General features: G+C 38.8%; 1 protein-coding gene across 3 annotated transcripts in view; it reads right to left on the bottom strand.

Moving 5' to 3' along the window:
- Nucleotides 1-5,977, bottom strand: part of LOC122866043 (eosinophil peroxidase-like) — a 38,153-nt gene extending 32,176 nt beyond the window's left edge. The window contains exons 1-13 of one of the 3 annotated variants that reach the window (XM_044175166.1): nt 5,884-5,977; nt 5,699-5,764; nt 5,482-5,569; nt 5,096-5,271; nt 4,736-4,868; nt 4,382-4,511; nt 4,084-4,290; nt 3,629-3,992; nt 2,922-3,082; nt 2,552-2,810; nt 2,298-2,468; nt 1,958-2,195; nt 1,031-1,223 (exon numbers count right to left, since the gene is read on the bottom strand). In XM_044175166.1, the coding sequence (XP_044031101.1) occupies nt 1,031-1,223; nt 1,958-2,195; nt 2,298-2,468; nt 2,552-2,810; nt 2,922-3,082; nt 3,629-3,992; nt 4,084-4,290; nt 4,382-4,511; nt 4,736-4,868; nt 5,096-5,271; nt 5,482-5,569; nt 5,699-5,764; nt 5,884-5,956 (2,259 nt within the window). In that variant the 5' untranslated portion in view covers nt 5,957-5,977. Of the gene's footprint in view, nt 1-1,005; nt 1,224-1,957; nt 2,196-2,297; nt 2,469-2,551; nt 2,811-2,921; nt 3,083-3,628; nt 3,993-4,083; nt 4,291-4,381; nt 4,512-4,735; nt 4,869-5,095; nt 5,272-5,481; nt 5,570-5,698; nt 5,765-5,883 lie in introns of those variants that run through there. The other 2 variants (XM_044175165.1, XM_044175164.1) reach the window with 2 other exon arrangements.
- Nucleotides 5,978-24,361: the final 18,384 nt, after the last annotated feature.

The raw sequence follows: 24,361 nt of genomic DNA, 5'->3' as shown, positions 1-24,361 counted from the left end.
TGGAGAGAAACAAAAGTATAGATTACTTCAAAATGCTGTAAAAATACACAGCATATTGTGTACTTGTAATTATCCACATTGTCAGCTTTGAATCCACTTCGATAAAATACATTTCTGATTCGCTGCTATGTTATGAATTATCCACAAGCTGATTTACTGAGAAAATATGTTTTCTGGGCCTTTAAATGCAGTGGTGGAAAGTATATATACTCAATTACTGTACTCAAGTACACTTTTGAGATACTTGTACTTTACTTGAGTTGTTCCTTTTTTTACTACTTCTACTTCTAGTCCACTACATTTTAGATGGTAATATTTTACTTCACTCAGAGTTAGATAGACTAGATATTTTGCTGATTATTTTTCATACAAAATGTATGATAATTTTCTAAAACATGATGCATTGTTCAGTTAAGAGAATCTCTCTCTTATCAAGGCACTTCAGTCTGTAATTGAGTCCTCGGATTTCTTATAAAAAGTGGAAAAACATCTGCCCGTGTAGTCGAAATATTTCAACCTGATTTTAAGGTAAATCATCTTGCTTCAAGATTTTTTTTTAAACCACTGTTTTCAAACTCACACATTAATGCATCATGTATGTATGCATGTAATAATAATCCTATACTATATGTAATATATGAATGGTTTCTTTTGGAGTGAGGACCTCCTTCACCAAGATGACAAAAAGTTAAGAACACCAGGTATTAAATGATTTGAATGTGCACTATTTCAGAAGGTGTGGCTTTATTGTACTCTTGAAATGTGACTACCACTCAAATTAAATTAAATGAATACAAATAGACCTCTGTTCCACTGATTTGATAACAGCTAATACCCGGGCCTGCAAGATCAAACACCACTTATGAAGAACGATTTTCAGGTGATTAGAGAAGAAATAAACACACCAGGTTACACTCTGAAAAATATAGTGGGTGACAAATGATAGTGAATTTAGTGCTGAGAGTCTCCCCTGAGGTCAAAAAGTTTAGTCCAGTGCTGTTTCACCTGAGTTCTCTGTTCAGGATCTCACCCTCCAGGCTGACAGGTTCAGTCTTGGGATGCTGTTGCAGGGGACGAGCCGGTTCCTGTTTGAGAGGACGGTGAAGACGTCACTGGGGACAGACGTGATCCCGGTGTTGTCACAGATGATCCTGGAGATGGTGGCAGAGGACAGAGCGGCTCTCTGACTCGGGGTGAAGACGCCCGGGATCTCATACCACAGCCTGATCATTTCAAACAAGAGGAGGAGGGAAAGAGATTAGTGTCAACAGAGACAGTATTTGAAATGCATTTATTTTTGAGATTGTGTTATCAGTCTGCAGCTGACATATTTATATATGATATAAACTAATAAAATAATTGACTATGTCAGACAAAAAAAAAATATATATATATGCTGGAAAATGAGTGTTAGTTGTACTGAATTTCACTTTTAGCTATAATAGAAGATTGTCAGGAGGGAAAGGCAGCAACCAGCTGTGGCCGAATGCATTAAACCATTGCTAGAAATATAGTATCAAAACATGCGGACCACAACCCAGTTAACATTTATATTGTGTCTAACTGTTTGCAGTAGGTTGCAGAGAGGGCTGAAAACATTTTGCTGCCATGCAAACAGGAAGTACCATTTTAAAGCAGTTATAAAAAGCAGAGGTAAAAAATTCAAGACTGTATTGCAGACTGCCACGATTGTAGCTGCTTGCAAACATTTAGATATTTAGCTGAAGTAGTGCAGGATGTTATAATGTGTAATAATCACTACAGCAAGTGATACATCACAGACTCATTTTGAAACAACGATCATTACTACACCCCTAACTCTCCCTGCAAACCCCATGGATTCAAACAACTGCAGAGATGACTGCAGCTATTTTTCTAAAAACAAAAGCACATTATACCTTCATAATCCTACACCCACATTATACATAGACATTACTGTATGTGTCCACACACTGACCTGTCACCCTGGCGGATCCTCTGGAACTGTGTTGCGATGAGGCAGGAGAACAGAGGCCCCACACGGCCACCGCGGACGAACGGCTCTGCCACACCTCCCAGCCAGACGTCGATGTTGTCGGGCGTACCGTAGAGCTGCAGCAGCCTGCCGGCCAGGTCGTTGTTGTTCAGGACCTGAGCGAGCTCTGCCTGGTTACTGGGCTGAGACAGGCCGCAGAACCTGCGCCAGGCGTTGTAGCCTAGAGAAGTAAACAACAAAAAAGCAAAGAGATGATGAGGACGATTAAGAAAGAGATGAAACATTAGAAGGAAAATGGACAAGATCAGAGTGAGGGATGTACCAGGCAAGCCGTGATCACGTCCCCTCTGCATGTTGAGAGAGCCCAGGTCCAAAGCCAGACGCCTCACAAACTGGAACAACCTATCCCTAATAGCATCCACCATCATGTGATCCTGAGTGTTCAGTTTAGCGGGACGCCCGATCAAACCACGGAGCAGAGGGTCAACGCCACCTGGAGATGTAAAATAAAAATTAGGGTGACAGTTTAAGATAGAGTGACTGATAAGTTACTACACTTCTCTCTGCACAGCTCACCCTCAAAGACAATTCTCCAGGGGGTGAAGAAGGCCTTGAACAAAGGGACACTGGGGAACTGAGGGTTCTCTCTGTAGTTTTCATCCAGACGGGCTAAGACTGGCTGGAGGGTCAAGTGGGCGAAGCGGTAAGCTGCTGTTGCAAAGACGTTGGCAACGCTGGGGTCAATGTTGGGATTGTAGCCAGGGTAACGGCCAAGCTGCGTACGCATCGCGTTGTCACCCACAATGTGTGGCAGATAGTCCCTGAACACAAACACCTGAGAGACACAGGGAGATTTATTTTGAGCGAAACAGTAGAGTATATGACACCTGCTTTGGAGATGTAAATACAGAATTATGAATGCTGACTGACTCTCAGGTTTAGTTACCTGTGTGTAAGCACCCATGATCTTGCGGGCCTCTTGGTAGAGGGTCTCGCTGTCCCATTGTGGGTTTAGGCTCTTCAGTTCACGAGCCAGGCGGTTATGCTCACGCAGAAACAGTGTGTGGAGGGATGTCAGAGCGACGTTCTCGTCCACACGTCCATCACCTTATAGGCAGAAATGCACACATCAAATAGTTTATCAGAGGTGTTCATTCCATCTTTAGATTCATATGTTTGGCACCTCTTTCTATTAGGAGTTTATGGGTTGTAAATAACGGTAAATTATTTATTATGCTATATAGCTCAGTAATAAGACATTAATAAGACATTTGAGTTGCTAAATGTTCTCTAGCAAACTTCTATTTTTAATTAGCTTGGTTAATATACCTTTAATGTAAATGTTAGTAAATCATCAATAAAGGGTCCTGGTTTTCTCACTTTTTAACAAGTGATAAAGATAATTGGTAACGCTTTACTATTTACCCCCCTATTTAGCATTTAGAAGTAGAATATAAACATTAAATAAATGAATAAATAAACACACTATAATGTAGTTGTATATACAGGATATACAACAGTTTTTCACAAACTGGCAACCCAAAATTCTTATTTCTACTCCTACAGCTTATTACTGATCTATAAAGAATTAATAAATTATTAATTAACAATTTATAAAGGTATTAGTCACAGTTGACTTGCAAGATGACTAACCTGCAATGAAACAGGGCACCTCTCTGGCGTTCGTGTCGTTGGTGACTCTTTTGCGAGTGGCACACAAGTTCACCTGGAGAGGGTGGAAAGGCAGCAGCTCACGACTGTTGTCTCTGAACTCTGCATTGATGCGCAGCAGGCCGCCATCACTATCAGGGTCGCGAAGAAACAGGGCAAGCTTATCTTCAGAGCCGTACACCTGGCTGATATCCAGGAAGGCTGTCAGGGCGTTGATCTGCTCTCTCTTGTTGGGATCTCCGCCGAAATTGTAGGCCGAGTATCCCGTTCCGCAAGCGGCGGCGGTTCTGAACGCAGGGATGCAGCTGTCTGGGCGGGAGGGCAAGCGGGGGTCGCCGGGAGGAATCTGTTTGTAGGAAACATAGGCCAAAGGTTGTAGAGAAAATCTTTTAGTGAAAACAACATCTCAGTGTTTGGGCTTGAGCTTTGACACCAACCGGGATGGGGATGCATGGGTCAGAATTCTCACAGCTCTGGTCACAGTTCAACCCGTTGCTGAAGGAGCGGATGCTGGGGGAGAAGGGCGTGAAGCTGATGTCGTGGTCATTCCACTGCCCAAACAAGGTCACCATGTGAGTGAATTCTGAGTCGTTGACCACACCTGCGTCTGTTGTGCTTAGGATGTTGTTGGATACCTGTCGCACCTGAGAGTGGAGGAGAATTGTATAGTTTTCATTTGAAATCAGCATTTACGTATATTAATCAAAGCAAGTGTCTGGGATTACAAGGTCTTACCAGTGGGAGCAAGAAGTTGTTGAATGTTCGGTTTTTGTTGAAGCCTTTCGGTTGGGAGACGCCGTCGTCATATTCGGCTGGTAGCCAGCGGGTGAAGGGGGTGTTGGAGGCGCCGAGACGAGGGCTATTTCTAAAAGCAAACAAGAGGTGTATTTCACAAGCATTTCCTCTGAATGGAAGCACCATTCAATCTCACAGAAAAGGACTTCAATTTGAGGTATCTTAAAAAATGTTTGCATGTAAAAGTGTATCTATGTTTTTCATGTCCAAGATGGTGTACAGAAGTAAACAGAAAAAAATAAGTGTTACTTAAATATATATTTTTTTTTTATCACACTTGAATGTTTCTCTTACAGGTTGTTGCAGACACCGGTGATTGTTCGATACTTGTTGAGGTTTGGTGTGGTGAGGCATTGTGGACGGCTGACTCGAGCACTACATCCAGTTATCCTGACAAGACTTGCCAGATCCTCTTCAGAGAGCAAATCTGAAAAATGTAAACGACAAATTACATGGAATCACAATGTGTGTGCATGTCTCTCAACTTTATATGTATAGTCCTTAATTACAGCTTTAAAGTGCTTCACTATGCCCACATAACGAAACAGTGAACCCCAGACCCTCAACCGAGACCAAGAAAAGTTGTCACAAAGACAATGTGAGCGCTGTGTGTGTCTGTTTGTGTTGTCTTTGTTTGGGTGCTGCATGTCTGACCTGTTGCGTTGACTGAACGTTTGTGCACACGATGCACCCTCTCCTGCAGCAGACGGAGGGTTTGCTCCATGTAGTCTGCAGATCTCACAGCTGAGCGTGTGTCACCACGAGGCTGCTTCAGGAGACGAAGGGTATCGTGAGGACTCACCGCCTCCTTGCGGACTCTTCTCAGACTCCTGGAGGAGAAGAAGCCACACAGTCGAACAATAAAGTCCAAATTGTGGTCTTTTTGGAGGTTGTGTAACTTTTTCTTATAATTACTGAGGGGCAGTTACTGTTATGAATGGCTTGCATGCCACAGAAATAGTTTTCCAGCAAACATTTGAGCTAAATTAATTTGAAATAATTCTTATTATTTTATGAAATAACCCATAAGATGAACTCACTCTTCTCTGGAGTACTTGTACGCATCATCCACGAGTTTCTTTGCCTCCTCAAAGCAGTGTTGAAGGAGAGGACTGCCAAGATATTCTCCTGCAAAGAAACAACACACTCATCAAATGATTCACCAATTGTGACAAAATATATTTTAAACTTGACTGGTGATATAACTATCAAATTCAGGTATAAAAGGGAATCAGAAATGTGAAGGATGCAGCCTACCTGCTGGTTTGGAGTGAGCAGGCACCAGGCAGACACCCAGCACAAGAAGGACAGAGAAAAGCATCTCTAAAACAAATAAACAAAAGTCAGTATAAGAACTAAATTCATTCTATTTGTCAAAAGGCACCATGCAACATACAAAATATCTAAGCATCCAAACGGACAGACAAAAAAAATCTCATTACCTGTATCTGAAGATACCAGTGAAGATTTCAGATGCTCTTGGAGATCTAGAGTTAATGGTGTTGTGTCTAACATTGTCACCTTTATATATTTAGTGTGGGGCCCTGAGGCCTCGCCCCCAGGGTTTGTCCAGGTGAAGCTACAGTAAAGAGCAGTTCCTTCTTCCTTGTCTCTCGGCTTCTTCTTATCAGTTATTGTTTCTGGCCAACTAATAGGATTTATGTTCTTATTTAGAAAACTATATAAGTAGCATAACAGCAGCTACTAGTGACAGTAGTGATAGTGGTCATCATGGTAACAGTAACAGTCATTTTATACTAGCATTATCAGTATTTGCAGTTGGCTTTTTAGTATTTCACTATGAAGCTATTTGAATAAACTAAATAAAATACATTTTCTTATTCATTCATTTTTTAAATAATGTTTAGGGTATTTTACTTCTTTATTGACAGCTGCCAGTAGACAGTTTTATTGTGTTGTTCTTTTTTTTTTTTTACTAGTTTACTGATGTTGCCATGTTGTGGCTGATGGCCTACAGTGTTACCACACACGGATTAACTTGAGAAAGTCTTTGAAAGAGCACAGAGCAACACAAGTAAATAAGTAGCAGGTTGTATTTGTGAGACATGGTTGTGCAATGAGGAAAAGGAAAGACAGATATACGGTCAAACATAAGTTTACCTTGAAACTGTATGTGTGTGTTTGGGTGGGGAGCCCTGTGGCTTTTTCACAGTTATCACACAAAATTGTCACTGATAACAAAAAAAGGAACAGAGGTTTGAGAAAAAGCTGATTGTCACTGATACAGTGAATCAGATGCTCTTAGGCCCAAAACACACTAGAAGACCTTAAAAATTCTAATTGTCTATGAAAAAAAACAGCATCACATATCTAATGACAGATAACAGCTGTGGACTAAGACACTAACACACAGCTCAGACTAGAGGATCTTGTTGGATGTTGGATTTAATTATGACTCCTCCAACTGCATGTTTTGAATCAGGAGCTGAGAGGTCAGGAGGTCAGTCATCCCACTGACCAATCAACACATCCCCTTGGCAGCCGTTTCAACCAAGTGAGGTGTGAAAATTCTTTAAGTAAAAGAAAAAAAGTAAATTTGCAAGCTCCCCAAAAATTTTGCGATGTAACATTTTCACCTGCAAATTTCACAGTGTGGACAACCTCTCCTGCTTTTTTTGTGCCATACCTGTACCCAACTGGGGCTGGATGTGCACACTATGCCCCTTCTTTGCTTTAAAATGTTTTAAACATTTTAACCAGTATGGCTTCATTCCCTACAGCAGACATTGTTTAAAAGTTGAGGAATAGGTTGCACATCGTAGACTTATATTTCTATAATGCCATTATGTGCTTGCTTTTAAGACTGCAGCTTATGTTTAAGCAAAGGTGCTGAAAGCTTTACAAAAAAGAACATTTCTACAAAGTTCTTGGACATCGTGATGTCTTATTGACAGGTTAGAAGGATGAAAAAAATATAGTGTGTGCAAGTGATTGACAATATATGGAATTCTTTGTTGCCTTAACATGTAAAGGAATTTTGAAATGAACGAATATTTTTAATCACTTTTTTCTCATCACTTTCAATTAAAGTTCAGATTGTCTGCTTGTTACCAAATAAGGGGTCCCTTTTCTGTCAGCACATCATTGTTTCACAGGAAGGTTGTGTGTATTTGACAGGAGCATGCTGTTGGGAAACTTTTACAATCAAGCAACGAATCTGCACAGTTATAAGAACAAAAATGTCATACTTAATAATAGATTCAAATTGAAAGCACCATGTTCTGTAGGCTTCAACAGTGCCACATAGTTCTCTTGGTGATTACTGTAATTCCCCATGGTCCAGGAAGCAGAGTTATTTTGGACAATGCATGAGTCATTTATGATAACAATAACGTTGTATACAAAGTTGTGCAATACACACCTCCCCTTTGCTATCAACATAATAAGGAAGCAGCATCCTTGGTACTGGAGACAATAAAGTCAAGGCGTCAGACTGATTACACTAAAAGGAGTTTCTAACATGCAGGAAATCGTTTCCTACTATTAATGAGTTTGTCATCAGTCACATGCAAATTTGAACTCAATTTAGCTAAACCCCATTTCATGAATGCATATATAAGCTAGAAAACAAGTGCAGGAGCTTATGTGTTAATTTATGTACAAAACGGAGGGCTTTGTGAACTCAGATGCAATTTGCACAAAGCAAATAAATAAGAAACTGTAGTAAACAACATCAGTTCTGCAAACCTCCATGGATACAAAACATTAGACAGACTTGACAATAAAAAGGGCAGAAAAAAATGCAGATTTCTCATTTGACAGACAACCTGTCTGAGTTTGTCTTGCCACAGCAATGATTGAGGTTGCACTGGCTGGCACGAACAGTCGAGAAGTGTTTCAGTTTCATTATAAGAATACATGTCCTTGTTCTTAGGACTGGCAACGGGTTTAACATCAGCATTAAGAAACATTTGGGCCTTTTTATGCCATTAAATAAAACAGCTTTCAACATATATTTGACCTGAGTGTAAGCTCAACAACTGTGTTATTTTAGTTTTGTAAAGTCTTGCTAAACTAACAGTTTGAGGAACAAAAGGTCACATCTAGTTTTTTTTAATGGGTGTTTCCTTTTTTCACACAAAGATAAAAAAGTCATTTGAGAGAGGAATAAGTCTAATACATTGTACAGCATTCACACTCTAAAATGCTTCATTAAATTACAAATGTTTTTTATAAATTACTAAATTACACTAAAAAAGAAAAACATATCTCATCTTAAACTTCCCTCAGTCCCACTTCACCAATGTGGTCCTGGTTACTGTATGTTCCTGCTCATGATTGTTGTTGTTACACACAAATACAGATATTTTCTTTCCGTCATCATATTTGTCTGTGTGACTAAACCAAGCTCTGAACTGAAGTTACGGGGGTCTTCTTCGCTTTGGGAAGATTTCATCCTTGACCAGCAGAGCTACACAAGGGTGATTGGTTTTTTGTTTCCTGATGAAAGAGCAGAAATGTCATGTGAATTTACACTTATCGGGCCTAAACTTTAATACTACAGAGGTAAAAGCAAATAGCTTCAATATTTGTGTACATATTTAACTAAACTATTTATTTAAGTGTCTTATGATCTCTGTGGATAAATTGGATTGTTGCAACAATAAGAGTAGTACATATACAAATAGTATTATTAGACATAAATTGTAATTAGACATTTGTAGCCCAATGAGACAGTGTATGTGTACAGCTTCTTATAAAATACACAGTCAGTTTGCAAGTATAATACCATAATACCAGATTTAGATTGGGTGGGTTACGTTTGGGGTGGTGGTGGCTTGTTCCTTATTTTTGTATCAAAGCACTACTTCCATGTGTTTCGTTATTTCTACAGGTGTTTTTCGTCTTTAAAAATAAGGACAATTATTACTAAAGCCTTGATACATGTGTCTGGAACTGTGGGAAATACTTTACTGCTCATGGCCTTCACCCTAGAGTATATTACTCTCAGTGACAGAGCAGATGTTCCAGTAAGCTTGTCCACATGCTTTATAACTGAAACTGAACTTTATTTGTTAATGGTTTCAATGAGGTCTGCTTTCCAACATCACAGACACACAGAAGTTTGGTTGAATCTCAGAAATATGTGTTGATTATGTACATAAACACCTGCAGTATAAGATTTGATAGATACATCAAGTAAATTAATTATTAATGTTTGGTTTACATTTTGTGGTGATTGTTGTCCTCAGCTCAGTCTAAAACGGCACAGACAAAAAGGCCTCAGCATCTTCTTGTTGTAGGTGAATTACATTTGGCAAAGAACAGCCCATTGTTCACCTTGAGCTTGCTCTTAAACTGTCAAATTCTGTCGCAAATCCTGAGCCAGGAGGAAGAAGTGATGTGCAGAATGCCAAAATAATTTCACAAGCTAAACTAATAAGAAAAAGTACCAACTTGGAAAGGAAGAAGGAAGAAACTGAGAGAGGAACAAAAATGTTGTCATGGAATCCTGCCCACTATTATTCCCATACAACTATTGTCACGCCAGGTAGCCACTCTTGGATCACTCAACAGTACATGAACACAACTTTCAACTTTATATTATTAGTCTCTTTCAGCACCTCTTGAGTCTATTTTACTTGCCCTTAAAGTGTTAAAGGGCACCTGCCTCACAATATGCTCAACAACAAGTATAATTCAACTTTGTAAAAGTGCTCAAATAACCAACATCAAAGTAGCAATACAATGATCAATCTTTTTTTCTTCACTTTAAGCTGGTTTATATTACTGTATGGTATACAATTCCAGATAAGCACACACACCTGAGACTTACTGTAGATTTTTGAATTGCTGGAATGTCAGCTAGTGTTTGCTGTGTTTCAGACAGTTTTTAGACAACACATCAACATATCAACATAAAAAACTACAGTCAGGCTGCAGTCGTCTGAGGCCGTACCGCTCATTACGCACAATAATGCTGTTAGAGGGATGAAAGAAAAATGCAGACAGCTTTGTTATTCTTAGACCCTTACCATGTGGGCAAGATACGTAAGGTTTAGCCTGAGGGTGGCGCCAGAGAAAGCAGCCATGTTGTTACACATCACATTACACATTTAAAGCTGTACTAGTGAACGATTTAATATCAGAGTATCATATTGACTTATTTATTTATTTATTTATCCTTTATCTCCCATATGAAACAAACTTCAAGGACTGCCTTTTTTCACCTATGCTGCCCCCGTGTTCCTGCTCGACAACTGCTACTACAATTGTTGTTATTGACTCTGTTACTCATACTGACATTATTTTTCCTATAGCTGTCATTCCTATTATTATTAATTTACTAATATTAACACTACAATTACATTTCTACTATTTAAAAAAAATTCTAGGTGGTATTTGCCTTGTGCTTTGCACTTTAATTGTTATGATTCTTGTAAATTGACAGGATTGAGTCAGAACACGAACATGGACACCAAGCAGCAGGCAAAGAAGAACAGATAAAACAGAAAGCTTTTGAGGAAATACAGTTACACTAAATCAGTCAAGTGGAACAAGAGCAACCTGACAATATGTGAAGAATGTGGTTAAACAGTTACTGGCAATGATCATACGAAAGATCATTATCTCTGACAATGACGGTATAAACTATTATTATAAAACCTGGCAAAGGCATGACAGTGTCTTGAAACTGGTACCATGGCACATTTCCTGTATTAGAGAGAGAATTAAATTACCTTACCGCATAATTAACCCAACCAGTTCAGTCAATGTCCACACCCCAGGGTCATGGACACTGGGTTAATTAAACATCAAAGCACCAGACCTACTTGAATCACTGAAAACAGAGATTTTAGAAACACTGAGGACATGATTTCTACATCAGGGCAGCATGGGTCAGGAGGTAGAGCAGTTATTTAGTAATCGGAAGGTTCCTGGTTCGACCTGCTCTTCCAGTGAGTGTCCTTGAGGAAGACATTGAACCCATAGGCACTCCTGATGAGCAGGTTGGCACCTTGTATGGCAGCCTCTGCCGTCAGTGTGTGTCAATGGGTGAATGTTGGCATGTGTTGTAAAGGTGACCTCAAGTGATCAAAAATTAGAGGCTAGTTCAAGAAAATTAGAGAAACCTTTTGAAAGCCTTGTCCAATGAAACACAAAAAGGAGAAAGTTATCACATTGGATATGCTTAGAAAACATTCAGAGGCCCCCTCTGATGAGGCCATTGCAGGTGACATAATAGACAGACCAGTTTCTTCATGACAGATGCAAAACTAAACGGAACAAAGTAATTTACGGTAACCTGGAAAAAGGTAGCTAGATGTGGAGCAAAGACATCACGAGCAGGGAGAGGCGGTAAAATGTCAAAGTAGTTTTTCAAGTGGTATGACTCATATATAAAAAGCCATGTTCAGGAATTTATTCAGGGACGCAGGGTTTACCACAGGTCTAAGAGGCACTGGGCCTGGAAATAAAGTTAAAAGCATAGGAATTTATCTGAGCTGAATGATGGCTTAGGTCTTTAGGCAGAAGTGTACTCCTAACACAGCCAAGGTCTACGATCAAGCACAAAATTAAAAATGTAAAAATTGGGAGTCCATGATAATCAGTTGGGAGAAAAAGGTTTCACACTGTGAAACCCTTTAATAAAACTGACTAAGTCATTGAAAGTTATTGGATTTTGTCCTCAGACTTCCTGCCCCACATGTAAAAAGCAAACGTTTGTTTTTTACGTTTATGGCTTTTGACCGTAGTAACACTTCAAGTTTTCCATGACAATAAAGATGTTAAATGTACATTAAAGCTGAGGTCAAACCAGAAGCAAACTGAGATGAACATATAAAGCTCAGATTAAGAATGACAGGAGTGTTAATGAGAAAGGTTTTATTATTATAACTATTTGCTGATACAGTACAGTTACAATGTGAAGTTTTTCTACTTTGATATGAGAAATTGGTTAGGAAACTTTGTAAACACTAAATATTAGCATTAGATAAAAGACTTGTAAACTTATTGTAACATAGTGGCCGAGATTCAAAATCTGGTTGGTGGGGACTATAGGTGGCAGGTGGACCCTGTCCAATACAAGCTGAACCCACTGTTCCCTGCACAGATCTGAGGAAGGAAGGTATTGAACTAAAAGCCTCAAAATAACTGATGATGGCCTTGCTCAAGTTTGTGTTGCTTCTCTCTATTAGTCTCTATGGCTTTGGTATGGCAGCGCTGATTTTATTCACTTTGCTGTGTGAGAATGAATATAACTATTTTCTGAAGTGTATGATGAAAAAGACAAGTGATGGGGAAAATTACATTGAGGATTATTTTGATTAATAATTTTAATAATTTTAGTTTTCCTTCTGCTTTTAAAAACATAAGTGATGTTTTTTCCAACAAAACTAGGTTTTGAACTGAAAACACAAATAAGAAAAAAAATGATTGATAGGTAATTATGATGTGCAGGTTTACAATATGATGTGTGTTATTTATAATAACCTAATTAGAACTTATTGAAACATGATGTGAATTAACAAACAACAGTTACTACAAGAAATAATCTATTATAAAGCAATCAGGGGTCTTATATTAGGTTTTATAGGTTTTAAGGCAGGTAAGGTTTTAAGTCAGGGGTACTCAAACATTTTTATTAAAGATCCAAAACAACGCCAGCTAAACACACTGACATAAATAAAAATAAGTAAATTATCCATAAAAAACTTCATACATTCAGCAGCCCATCATAAACCTAAAACATAAAACAAGACAGCATGACAGTGATGACGTGTTTAGCCACATGTTTTCATTCCGCAGCTGGCTGCCGAGGTGGTGTCCGGCAAACGATGTGGGCTTTGTAGATAATTGGCAGACTTTTTGAGGACCTGGTCTGATTAGGAAAGACAGCGTTCATCCCACTTTAGATGGAGCAGCTCTCATATCCAGAAATCTGACAGATTTTATTAGTGGACCTAAACCATGACAACTCAGAGTTGAGACCAGGAGGCGGAGTTGCAGTCCTACACGCTTCTCTGCGCTTCCAGAGCAGTTACCCACCCAAAACTCCTTAGTGATGGTGTATGCCCCCCGACCACTTAAATTAATAAAATCAAAAGTTAACAGAAGAGGAGTTATACATAAAAACCTAAACAAAAAAGCTGAAATAGCACAACAAAATAGGAGAATTAAATGTGGACTCTTAAACGTTAGATCTCTGTCATCTAAAGCTGTACTAGTGAACAATTTAATATCAGAGTATCATATTGACTTATTCTGTCTTACTGAAACCTGGCTGGGTCATGAAGAATATGTTAAATTGCCTAAATTGATCCACTCCACCCAGTTATATTAATCCTCACATTCCTCAAGGCGGAGTTGCAACCATCTTCGACTCAAGCCTATTAATCAACCCTAAACCGAAACTAAATTATGACTCATTAAAAAGGCTTGTTCTTAGTCTTTCACACCCAACCTGGAAAACACGACAGCCACTTCTATTTGTTATAGTGTACCGCGCTCCTGGTCCTTATTCTGAATTTTTATCTGAATTCTCAGAGTTTTTATCAAGTTTAGTCCTTAAAACAGATAAAGTAATTATTGTAGGTGATTTTAATATTCATGTGGACGTTGATAATGATAGCCTTAGTACTGCATTTATCTCATTATTAGATTTGATTGGCTGTTTGGCGGATTGAGTGTACATGAAGCCACTCACTGTTTTAACCACACCCTTGACCTTGTTCTGGTATACGGCATTGAAATTAAACATTTAATAGTCTTTCCACAGAATCCTTCTTTATCGGATCATTATTTAATAACATTTGAACTGCTATTACTGGACTACACACCATTGGGCAAAAACTCCTACTCTAGATGTCTATCTGATAGTGGTGTGCTAAATTCAAGGAAGCGATCCCATCTACATTTAATTCTATGCTATGTCTCAATATAACAGAGGACTCCTATGCAAATTGCAGCCCCTCCCAAATTGACCATCTAGTTGATAGTGCTGCAGGCTCACTGCGAACAACACTCGATTTGAAAAAAGAAGATAATAAAACAAGGAAGGTTAGCTCCATATTATAACCCCCAAACCTGCAAATTAAAGCAAACATCACAAAAACTTGAAAGGAAATGGCGTTCCAACAACCTGGAAGAATCTCGTTTAGTCTGGTAAGATAGTCTTAAAACATATAGGAAAGCCCCCCGTAATGCCAGAGCAGCTTACTACTCAACATTAATAGAGAAAAATAAAAACAAATCCAGGTTTCTTTTCAGCACTGTAGCCAGGCTGACAGAGAGTCACAACTCTAGTGAGCCATGTATTCCTATAGCTCTCAGTAGTAACAACTTCATGAGTTTCTTTAATAATAAAATTTTAACTATTAGAGAAACAATTCATCACATCCTGCCATTAACTGGTACCGATTTATCTTCAAACACAGGAACCTTAGAAACAACTGTAAAACCTGATATATATTTTGGCTGCTTTGCTCCTATCAAACTTCTTCAACTAACTTCGACGATTGATTCATCTAAGCCATCAATCTGTCTCTTAGACCCCATTCCAACTAGGCTGCTTAAAGAAGTTTTACCCTTAGTTAGCACCTCTTTACTGGACATGATCAATCTGTCTTTATTAACAGGCTATGTACCACAGTCTTTTAACGTAGCTGTAATTAAACCTTAAAAAGCCCACTCTTGATCCAGGGGTTTTAGCCAACTATAGACCTATATCTAACCTTTCCTTTCTCTCTAAGATCCTTGAGAAAGCAGTCGCCAATCAGCTGTGCGTCTTTCTAAATAACAATAGTTTATTTGAGGATTTTCAGTCAGGATTTAAAGACAGCACTGGTGAAAATTACAAATGACCTTTTAATTGCATCAGACAATGGACTTGTCTCTGTCCTTGTCTTGTTAGATCTTAGTGCTGCATTCGACACCATTGACCATCACATCCTCTTACAGAGACTGGAACATTCAGTTGGCATTAAAGGAGCCGCACTAAGCTGGTTTAAATCCTATCTATCAGATCGATCTCAGTTTGTACATGTTAACGGTGAGTCCTCCGTGCACGCCAAAGTTAGTCACAGAGTTCCACAAGGTTCTGTGCTTGGACCACAACTGTAAAACCTGATATATATTTTGGCTGCTTTGCTCCTATCAAACTTCTTCAACTAACTTCGACGATTGATTCATCTAAGCCATCAATCTGTCTCTTAGACCCCATTCCAACTAGGCTGCTTAAAGAAGTTTTACCCTTAGTTAGCACCTCTTTACTGGACATGATCAATCTGTCTTTATTAACAGGCTATGTACCACAGTCTTTTAACGTAGCTGTAATTAAACCTTAAAAAGCCCACTCTTGATCCAGGGGTTTTAGCCAACTATAGACCTATATCTAACCTTTCCTTTCTCTCTAAGATCCTTGAGAAAGCAGTCGCCAATCAGCTGTGCGTCTTTCTAAATAACAATAGTTTATTTGAGGATTTTCAGTCAGGATTTAAAGACAGCACTGGTGAAAATTACAAATGACCTTTTAATTGCATCAGACAATGGACTTGTCTCTGTCCTTGTCTTGTTAGATCTTAGTGCTGCATTCGACACCATTGACCATCACATCCTCTTACAGAGACTGGAACATTCAGTTGGCATTAAAGGAGCCGCACTAAGCTGGTTTAAATCCTATCTATCAGATCGATCTCAGTTTGTACATGTTAACGGTGAGTCCTCCGTGCACGCCAAAGTTAGTCACAGAGTTCCACAAGGTTCTGTGCTTGGACCGATTCTATTCACCTTATATATGCTTCCTCTAGGCAATATTATTAGGAAACACTCCATAAACTTTCATTGTTATGTGGATGATACCCAATTATATCTATCGATCAAGCCAGATGAAACTAATCAGTTAGCTAAACTTCAAGCATACCATAAGGACATAAAGACCTGGATGACGTGCAATTTTTCTGATGTTAAACTCTGACAAAACTGAAGTTATTGTGCTTGGTCACAAACACCTCCGAGACACATTATCTGAAGATATAGTTACTCTAGATGGCATTGACCTGGCCTCCAGCTCCACTGTAGGGAACCTCGGAGTTATCTTTGATCAGGATTTATCCTTTAACTCCCACATGAAACAAACTTCAAGGACTGCCTTCTTTCACCTACGCAACATTGCAAAAATCAGGCACATCCTGTCTCAAAATGATGCTGAAAATTTAGTGCATGCATTTGTTACTTCTATGCTGGACTATTGCAATTCCTTATTATCAGGCTGCCTTAAGACTCTCCAGTTGATCCAGAATGCTGCGGCACGTGTACTGACAAGAACTAGGAAGAGAAATCATATTTCTCCCATATTAACTTCTCTGCATTGGCTTCCTGTAAAATCCAGAATATAATTTAAAATCCTTCTCCTCACCTACAAAGCTCTTTGTGCTTTCTTGTTTCTCTCCTCTCTCCTTCTGTCACTTTCAGCAGGTATTTCTACCTCCGGAGCTGCAGAGACACAGAGGATCTGTGGTTGTGGGCCAGCTGCCCCCATGTTCCTGCTTGACAACTGCTCTACAGTTGTTGTTATTGGCTTTGTTACTAATACTGTCATTATTATTCCTATAGCTGTCATTCCTATTACTCTTAATTTATTAATATTAATGTTACCACTGCCATTACATTATTACTATTTTAAAAATTTTAGGTGGTATTTGCATTGTGCTTCCAAAGAAAAAGGACTGTGGATTTTGTCCTCTATGACTTATATTTGAATCGTGTTAAGGGAACAATTCTTCACAAAACAGTGACCAATAACTTTCAATGTTCATACTGAATGGGCATGTGTGTTGTTTTAAGTCAGACCTGACTAAATGTGAACCTATCCTTTAATGCTGTGATCTACTGCAGTACTTATTAGCATTAGCAGAAGAACAATCAGTGAAACCAAACAGTACATGTTATTGTGATTGGGCCAGAGTGAACCCACATGAAAATGACGACGGCCATGCGCACAAACGTAATAACCGAATATAAATTTAAAGTGACTAACATGTCCGGTCTGGAATAATTTGCTGTTCAGTTTGGTTTCCAATGTTTCAGTTTTGATTTTAGTAACACTGATGCAGCCACAAATTAGAGTATATTCTTAAGAAATAAACTTTGATGGACACAACAGAAATAACCACAAAATATCGTTCACAAATGTATCTCATGTGCGCAACAACTTAGAATGAGGCACATGATATGTGTAAGTGATAAAATCAGTTTAAAGGGACAGTTCACCCCAAAATCAAAAATAGATATTTTTCCTCTTACCTGTAGTGCTATTCATCCATCTAGATTGTTTCGGTGTGAGTTGCCGAGTTTTGGTGATATTGGCCGTAGAGCAATTTTTTAATAAAATGGGACTACATGACACTCGGCTTGTGGTGGTCAAAGCGCCAAATTCATTTGAAAAACTCAAGGAAAGAAAATCAGCAATGAAAAACAGCAACATCTCTTTCCAGAAATCACGACCTGGTTACTCAAGATAATTCACAGATTATTGTGAGTCCTTTCATGTAGGAACTATCGATAGAAAGAAAATAGTTTGTACAAGAAACTGCTCACAACAAAACTGTGGATTATCTTCAATCAGTCACACTTTATTTATATAGTACCTTTCAGACAAATCAAATGCAATTTAAAGTAGATTAGCTTGTAGCTTATCTTGGGTCATGATTTCTGGAAAGAGACATTGCTGTTGAGTTTTTTTGAATGGCAAACTCCTGAGTCCCTCTCTTCATTTTATGTATATATGCATTTAGGATAACGCACAAGTTGGTCAGAGCGCAGTGAAAACCCCACAAATAGACACAGTTGGTTGTCCCCATCAAGCCCACTGACCTCAGTATGCTGAGTTCATTACAGGAGTGGCTAGTAGAAAGAAACTGGATGTCAAATAATTTTCTTGAATTGAACCAGCAACACAAACATACACATACTGCCATCTACTGGGTACCTGTCTGAATACATAAAGCCTTTTGCCAGAAATCTTGACGTCTTGTTTGACTGTAATTTAAGCTTTGAGCAGCACATTACAAAACTTGTACAAATTAGCTTTTATCAACTAAGGAACATTGCCAGAATTCGAGTTATGTTAACTTTTAAAGATACAGAAACTATTTTACATGTTTTTATCTAATCATGCCTGGATTACTGTAACAGCCTTTTTACATGCCTACATAGAAAAAACTGTAGACCGGCTACATACATGACAGAACTCAGCTGCCAGGCTTTTTACACATGGCTTCCAGTACGTTTTAGAATTGATTTTAAGGTTCTTTTAATTACTTACAAGTCACTAAATGGTCTGACTCCTCAGTATAGCTCAGATCGTTTATCCCTGTACAACCCTGCTTGCACCTTGAGATCCTCTGGCAGAGGCCTTTTATGAGCTCTCGACTCTCGGCTGAAGACTCAGGGGGGACAGAACATTTGAAATAAGAGCCTGAGGCTTTGGAACACCCTGCCCAAGGAACTGCGGCAGTGGCTTAATTTAAATCTAAGCTTAAAACATAGTTTTATCGCACCGCCTTCCCTGATTTAATCTGATTCTATTTTTTATTCTTTTTTATCAGATGAAACACATTCTTCACATTCAGAGATGCAAAAGCCACAGTTACACACACACACACACACACACACACACACACACACACACACACACACACACACACACACACACACTAAGGGAAAAGGTCACTTCCTCTTGTTGGTGCAAAGCCACTGAACAAAGACTGAAAATAGTTTCTGTTGCTCACATGACCTTAGAGGTCCTCTTTTCTCTGATCTGTGAAGAGTCCCATCTACCCAAGAACAAAAAGAAAAAAGTATAAAAGTGCAACAACAAAAGGTGTGCGACATAACACCTGTTATAGACATTAATTTGCTATACTTTCATAAACACATTTGTTTATCCTTTGTTCCCTGTATTCTAGTAGAAATTATGTTAATGCATTTAGGTAATAAACATTAAAATCAGCTCAGAAGCATTGAAAAATTACATTAAGCAAGTGCCCTGGTTACTCAGGATAATCACCCCTTTCTGTGAATACTTTGTTCACAACACCGCAGACAAAATTCATTTCGCCAGAAATCAGAGAGGGACGTCTCAAAACCTTGGCACATAAAACCAAAACTATCTGTATGGCTAGATACCACCTGGGATAAATATTTTATATCTGTTGCTTTTTATTCAAGGCGTCTTAAGCCTTCGTCAAAGATGACATGGAGATGACACATCATGGAGCCTCAACCAGATTACTAAGGAAAGCACTGATACTTATAAAACAATCAGTCTCAGAAAAGAAAACGTCTCTGATGGTCCTTTTTACAGATTGATGCAATTTTGCCGTCAAATTTTTATTTGTTATCAATAATATATATAACCTTTATTTAATCAGGTAATCTCATTCAGATTGAGATCTATTTTGTGAGAGAGAGGTAAGGACAGCCAAGAAAAACCAACATAGTCGATAACAAAAATGACATATACATACAAAGAGCAGAACAATAATGGAGCCTAAGTAGCTAATCCACCCCTTTAACCTACAAAAGGATCATGGATGAAAAGCTGTGTGATGACCAGACAGTGTCCAAAATCTGCAAAGGAGAGGTGAAGAACATGCTTCCACTGGCTTCAACCTGATTATTGCTTTCACAGTACGCCAGGTTGGAGTGTTTCCTTGTGTAATATTGCGTTCTGTAGTCTTTTCGTTCTTTCTGTGTATTTCTGATTCTTCTGAGAGGTCCATCCTCAACAAGCAAATGCTTTCAAATGTCTTTTTGTCTGCAAGAGCAATGTCTCTGAGGCTGCTATGAAAATCTGAAAAAAAGTACAACTTGTAGGGAACATTTGAAAAGAACAATATTATCTGTGAAAAGGCCCCAGTTTGATCTCTTTGTGCTTAACTCCCTGTGCTGTTTATGTCTGTCAGTCAGTAGGATGCACATGCTTCTTCTGCCAATTTCTTATCAACACTGTGATGAGCTTGCTGCCTACAGAAAGGACTGACGTGAGTCACACTCATGCAGTGAAGGAACACATGGGCACATGAACAAACATAGTATCTCTTTGTCCTGCACATAGACAGCATTGCCAACTGTGTGGAAGATATGCAAACTCACGTTAGTCTCTATTTTACATCGTGCTCTTCTGCAGACTGCTGTGGTTGATGCGCTGGAGAAGGTTTGTCATATTCTGCCATCTTTTGTCCGATATAAGTGTGAGACCATAGTTGACACTCAGGAGGATGCACATGCTTCTTCTGCCAATTTCCAGCAAGGAACTGCTGGATGGCCTCCTGACCTACTCCACACCAAAGGTCATATGCATTGTTACCTTTTGTAGGTGAGTTGGCACAGTTGCCTCGTGTCACGTGTGCAGGGTGGTAACTAATCTCATAATATCTCAATTATTATTGACTAATTGATCATTTTGTCTATCAATTGTCAGAAAATTGTAAAAAAAAAAAAAAAAAAATCCCCCTCATCGGTGATGTCAGTTCAAAATGCTTGTTTTGTTCAACCAAAAGTCAAAAACCCAAATATATTCAATGTACAGTACAATGAGAGCAAGCAAGTCCTCACATTTGAGAAGCTGGACTCAGCGAATGTTTGACATTTTTGCTTTAAAAATGATTTTACTTATTAGTTGTCAAATAATTTTCTGTGGATCAACTAAGCAATTTATTGACTAATCAGCACTACACGTAGGATCTGCCTGAGAAGGACCCTATGTGATCTGTATAATTATGTTCCTCCTCTTTTCAGGGTGGGACTAAAAATATGAGTCAACCTTGGTGCCCCATGGATGACCCAGATCTTTCAACATCAAACTACAAATATTTGGCTAACTGCTCCACAGATGTGGCAGTCTGCCTTGTAATTCTTTCACAAATTGCTACTGATTTGATGTTACTGCATTTTGTAATTTTGCATTACATCTAGTCTACATTGACTAGAACTTAACGTGACAAAATATTATAGACAAAAAGATGATATGATCTTCAAATGAAAGGAATGGTGAAAACATGACGAATGAAAACATTTATTTTAACAAATAAACCGTTGGCAGTTATTCTGTATGCTTGGTCAGATTTTTTAAATTAGTTCTTACTAACTATGATTCTAAATTTTTACTAACCTCTATTATGTATATGAATTTTTGTGACTTTAAAGATGCTAAAATCTGTGAACTTCTCAGACCATGATTGTATCATCAGGTGTAGGATTTGAGGTGAATTCCTTTATACAAAAAACTTCACATTACTGCCCATGTAAAGATGTGTGTGTAGGTATGTCAATGCTGTTAATCACCACTCGGTCTTTATACCAAACATTGACGGTAGTGAAAGCCAGAATAGGATTACTCTCATGGTTTTCTGAGGATGTGATCAGTTTTACAGCATCTTTCTACTGAGGCCTACTTCTGCCTTCATGTCTTACCATTATTATTTTCACCTAAAAATGTTCTCATTGAGCCATCACTTTAACTGTTGTAATGACGACTGGCATTAAAGAATCTAACCTTAATATTGGGATCACTTAAATCTGCTTTATTCAGCTGAAACAAAACATACTGTAGTAAATGTGAACATACAGCACACCAAGAACAGAACGTTGTTGAACAGTCAATGAAAGGATTTCACAACTGTGTTTGTTTGAAGGGTTTAAAAGAAAGCTCAAAAACATACCAGACTTCTCACTATGAATTGTTGATCAGGGACACTTGGCAACTTCAGGGTAGAAACTGACTTCTAAATTGTTGTAAAAATGATTTCACACAAAGGGAAACAGGGATTACAGGTCTATGACATAACAGGCAAACCAGTTTGGTTGTGGAGGCCCTGCTCATGACAGAGGTAAATCCACACGGAACAAAGTATTGTTCAACAGGTGGAGCAAAGACACAACAAGCAGGTAGAGGTAGTTAGAAATGTCAAAGCGGTTTCTCAGGCTGAACAGGTACAAATAATGAAGCGGTGCATGAGACATGCAAGGTTTGGTTTACCCAGGGATGAAGACAGGGATTACACCAGGCCCCAGAAGCAGCCTCTGAAGGAACTGAATAGAGGCAGTGAGCCTGAAAAGAAAGTTGAAAGTATAGGAATCTATCTGAACTGAACGATGGCAGAGCTCTTGAGGCAGAAATGTGCTCATAACACAGCAAAGGGCTACAGTCAAGAGCAAAATGAAAAATGTAAAAATACGACTGTCAAGTTTACAGAAAATCTGAGGTCTGTGATAGACTATTGACCTGTCAGGGTGCACCATACCTCTCACCCAAGGCATGCTAGGACAGGCACTAGTCTCCTGCAGCTCTGAATAGGATAAATGCTTTAGAAAGGATGAATGGACTCAGATACACAGTAAAACCAGACCTGGAAGGAATGCTATTAGACTGTATCTATAGACTTCCTGCCCTAAAAACCAATGGACATATTTGGGCTTTACTTTGATTAAGGCGTTTTTGACCCAGTAACAAGACTGAGAGTCTACAGTCATGCTAGCGGCTCTGTGAGGCTGCACCTCGGCACAGCGGGCTTTGAGCTAAAAGCTAACATCAGCATGCTACCATGCTCACAATGACAACGTGACAACGCTAACATGCTGTTAAGCAGGTACTGTATAATGTTTACCATGTTCACCATCTTAGTTTAGTGTCTTAGCATGCTAACATTTGCAAATTAGCACTAAACACAAAGTACAGGTGAGGCTGATGGGAATGTCATTAGTTTTGCAGGTATTTGGTCATAAATCAAACTAGTGGACAACGTCAGGAGATCACCAAGGTCATTAGGATAAATCATCTGGGAATAATGAATGTCTCTACAAAATTTTGTTCCAATTGATTTGATAGATAGTGAGATATTTCACTGGATAACTGACAGCTTTCACCTGCTGGTGGTGCTAGAGGAAAAGTCAGATGATCTCCAAAGTAAGTAGAATTCATCCTCTGAAGATCATGAATGTCTGTATAAAGTTTCATGCCAATCCATCAAATAGTTTTTGAGATACTGTATTTCAGTCCGGACCACAGTGGTGGACCAACCATCAACAAACCGACAGGTATTGCCATCCCTAAAAAAATGTTAAAGCCCCTATGTGTAGATTTTTTATGCGTTTATAGCATCTTTCAAATTATTCTGATCGCTAAGGTTTTTGGTTTGTAGAAAAATTAGGCTATCACAGTAAAAACTGGTGCACTCTGTTGCTTTCAGCCCCTTCATCTCAGTGTCCCCAGGTCAGATCTATGGGACAGGAAGGTAGTTGCATGCATTGCTCTATGCCACAAGAGTTGCCAGAGTAATACGGTCATGTCCAAAAAGATGGTAGGGTGATCAGTGGTAACGTCTTAAGATACACTTAATAAAAAAACACTACTTAGACACTACTAGAACAAACTAGAAAAAGGGTTGAAATCCTCAAGACAAAAAAACCTTTAGAAATCAGTCTATGGTGTTGTGAAACTATTATTAGCTTCAGTGTCAGTAGTGTACATATAGTAGGTTATAGTTTTAAATTGTACTAGGAGGGACAATGTGAAGCTGTGCTGCTGTTTTTCACCACAGCAGGGCCAAGGCAACATGGCCTTTTTCACCATTGTCCTGAGATACACTTTCATAGTGCTTTTATAGTGGAGTGGCTGATATACAGACAAAATTGCAAAAGATATGTGAGAATTCACAGTTAGAATGAACCAAACTATAGGATGATGTGACACAATGCAGCCACTGCATACTGTAAAATATAACTACAGTACATCTGTAAACACATCTGAGTCTTTAAAATAAACAATGTCAAGTTCGCACTTTGGTGTGAGGAACTGAATATGAAACATAACTAATATTAGCTTACTGAGGGACAGAGAAAAAAAACGGTTCCTCTATGCATGAGGTTGTTTCCCCCCCCTCAAATCTGGTTGGT

This window comes from Siniperca chuatsi, linkage group LG18 (genome assembly GCF_020085105.1).
Source record: "Siniperca chuatsi isolate FFG_IHB_CAS linkage group LG18, ASM2008510v1, whole genome shotgun sequence".
Classification (NCBI taxonomy): Eukaryota; Metazoa; Chordata; class Actinopteri; order Centrarchiformes; family Sinipercidae; genus Siniperca; species Siniperca chuatsi.
Note: the sequence above shows the minus strand (reverse complement) of the source record. Positions and strands in the feature narration are given on the sequence as shown.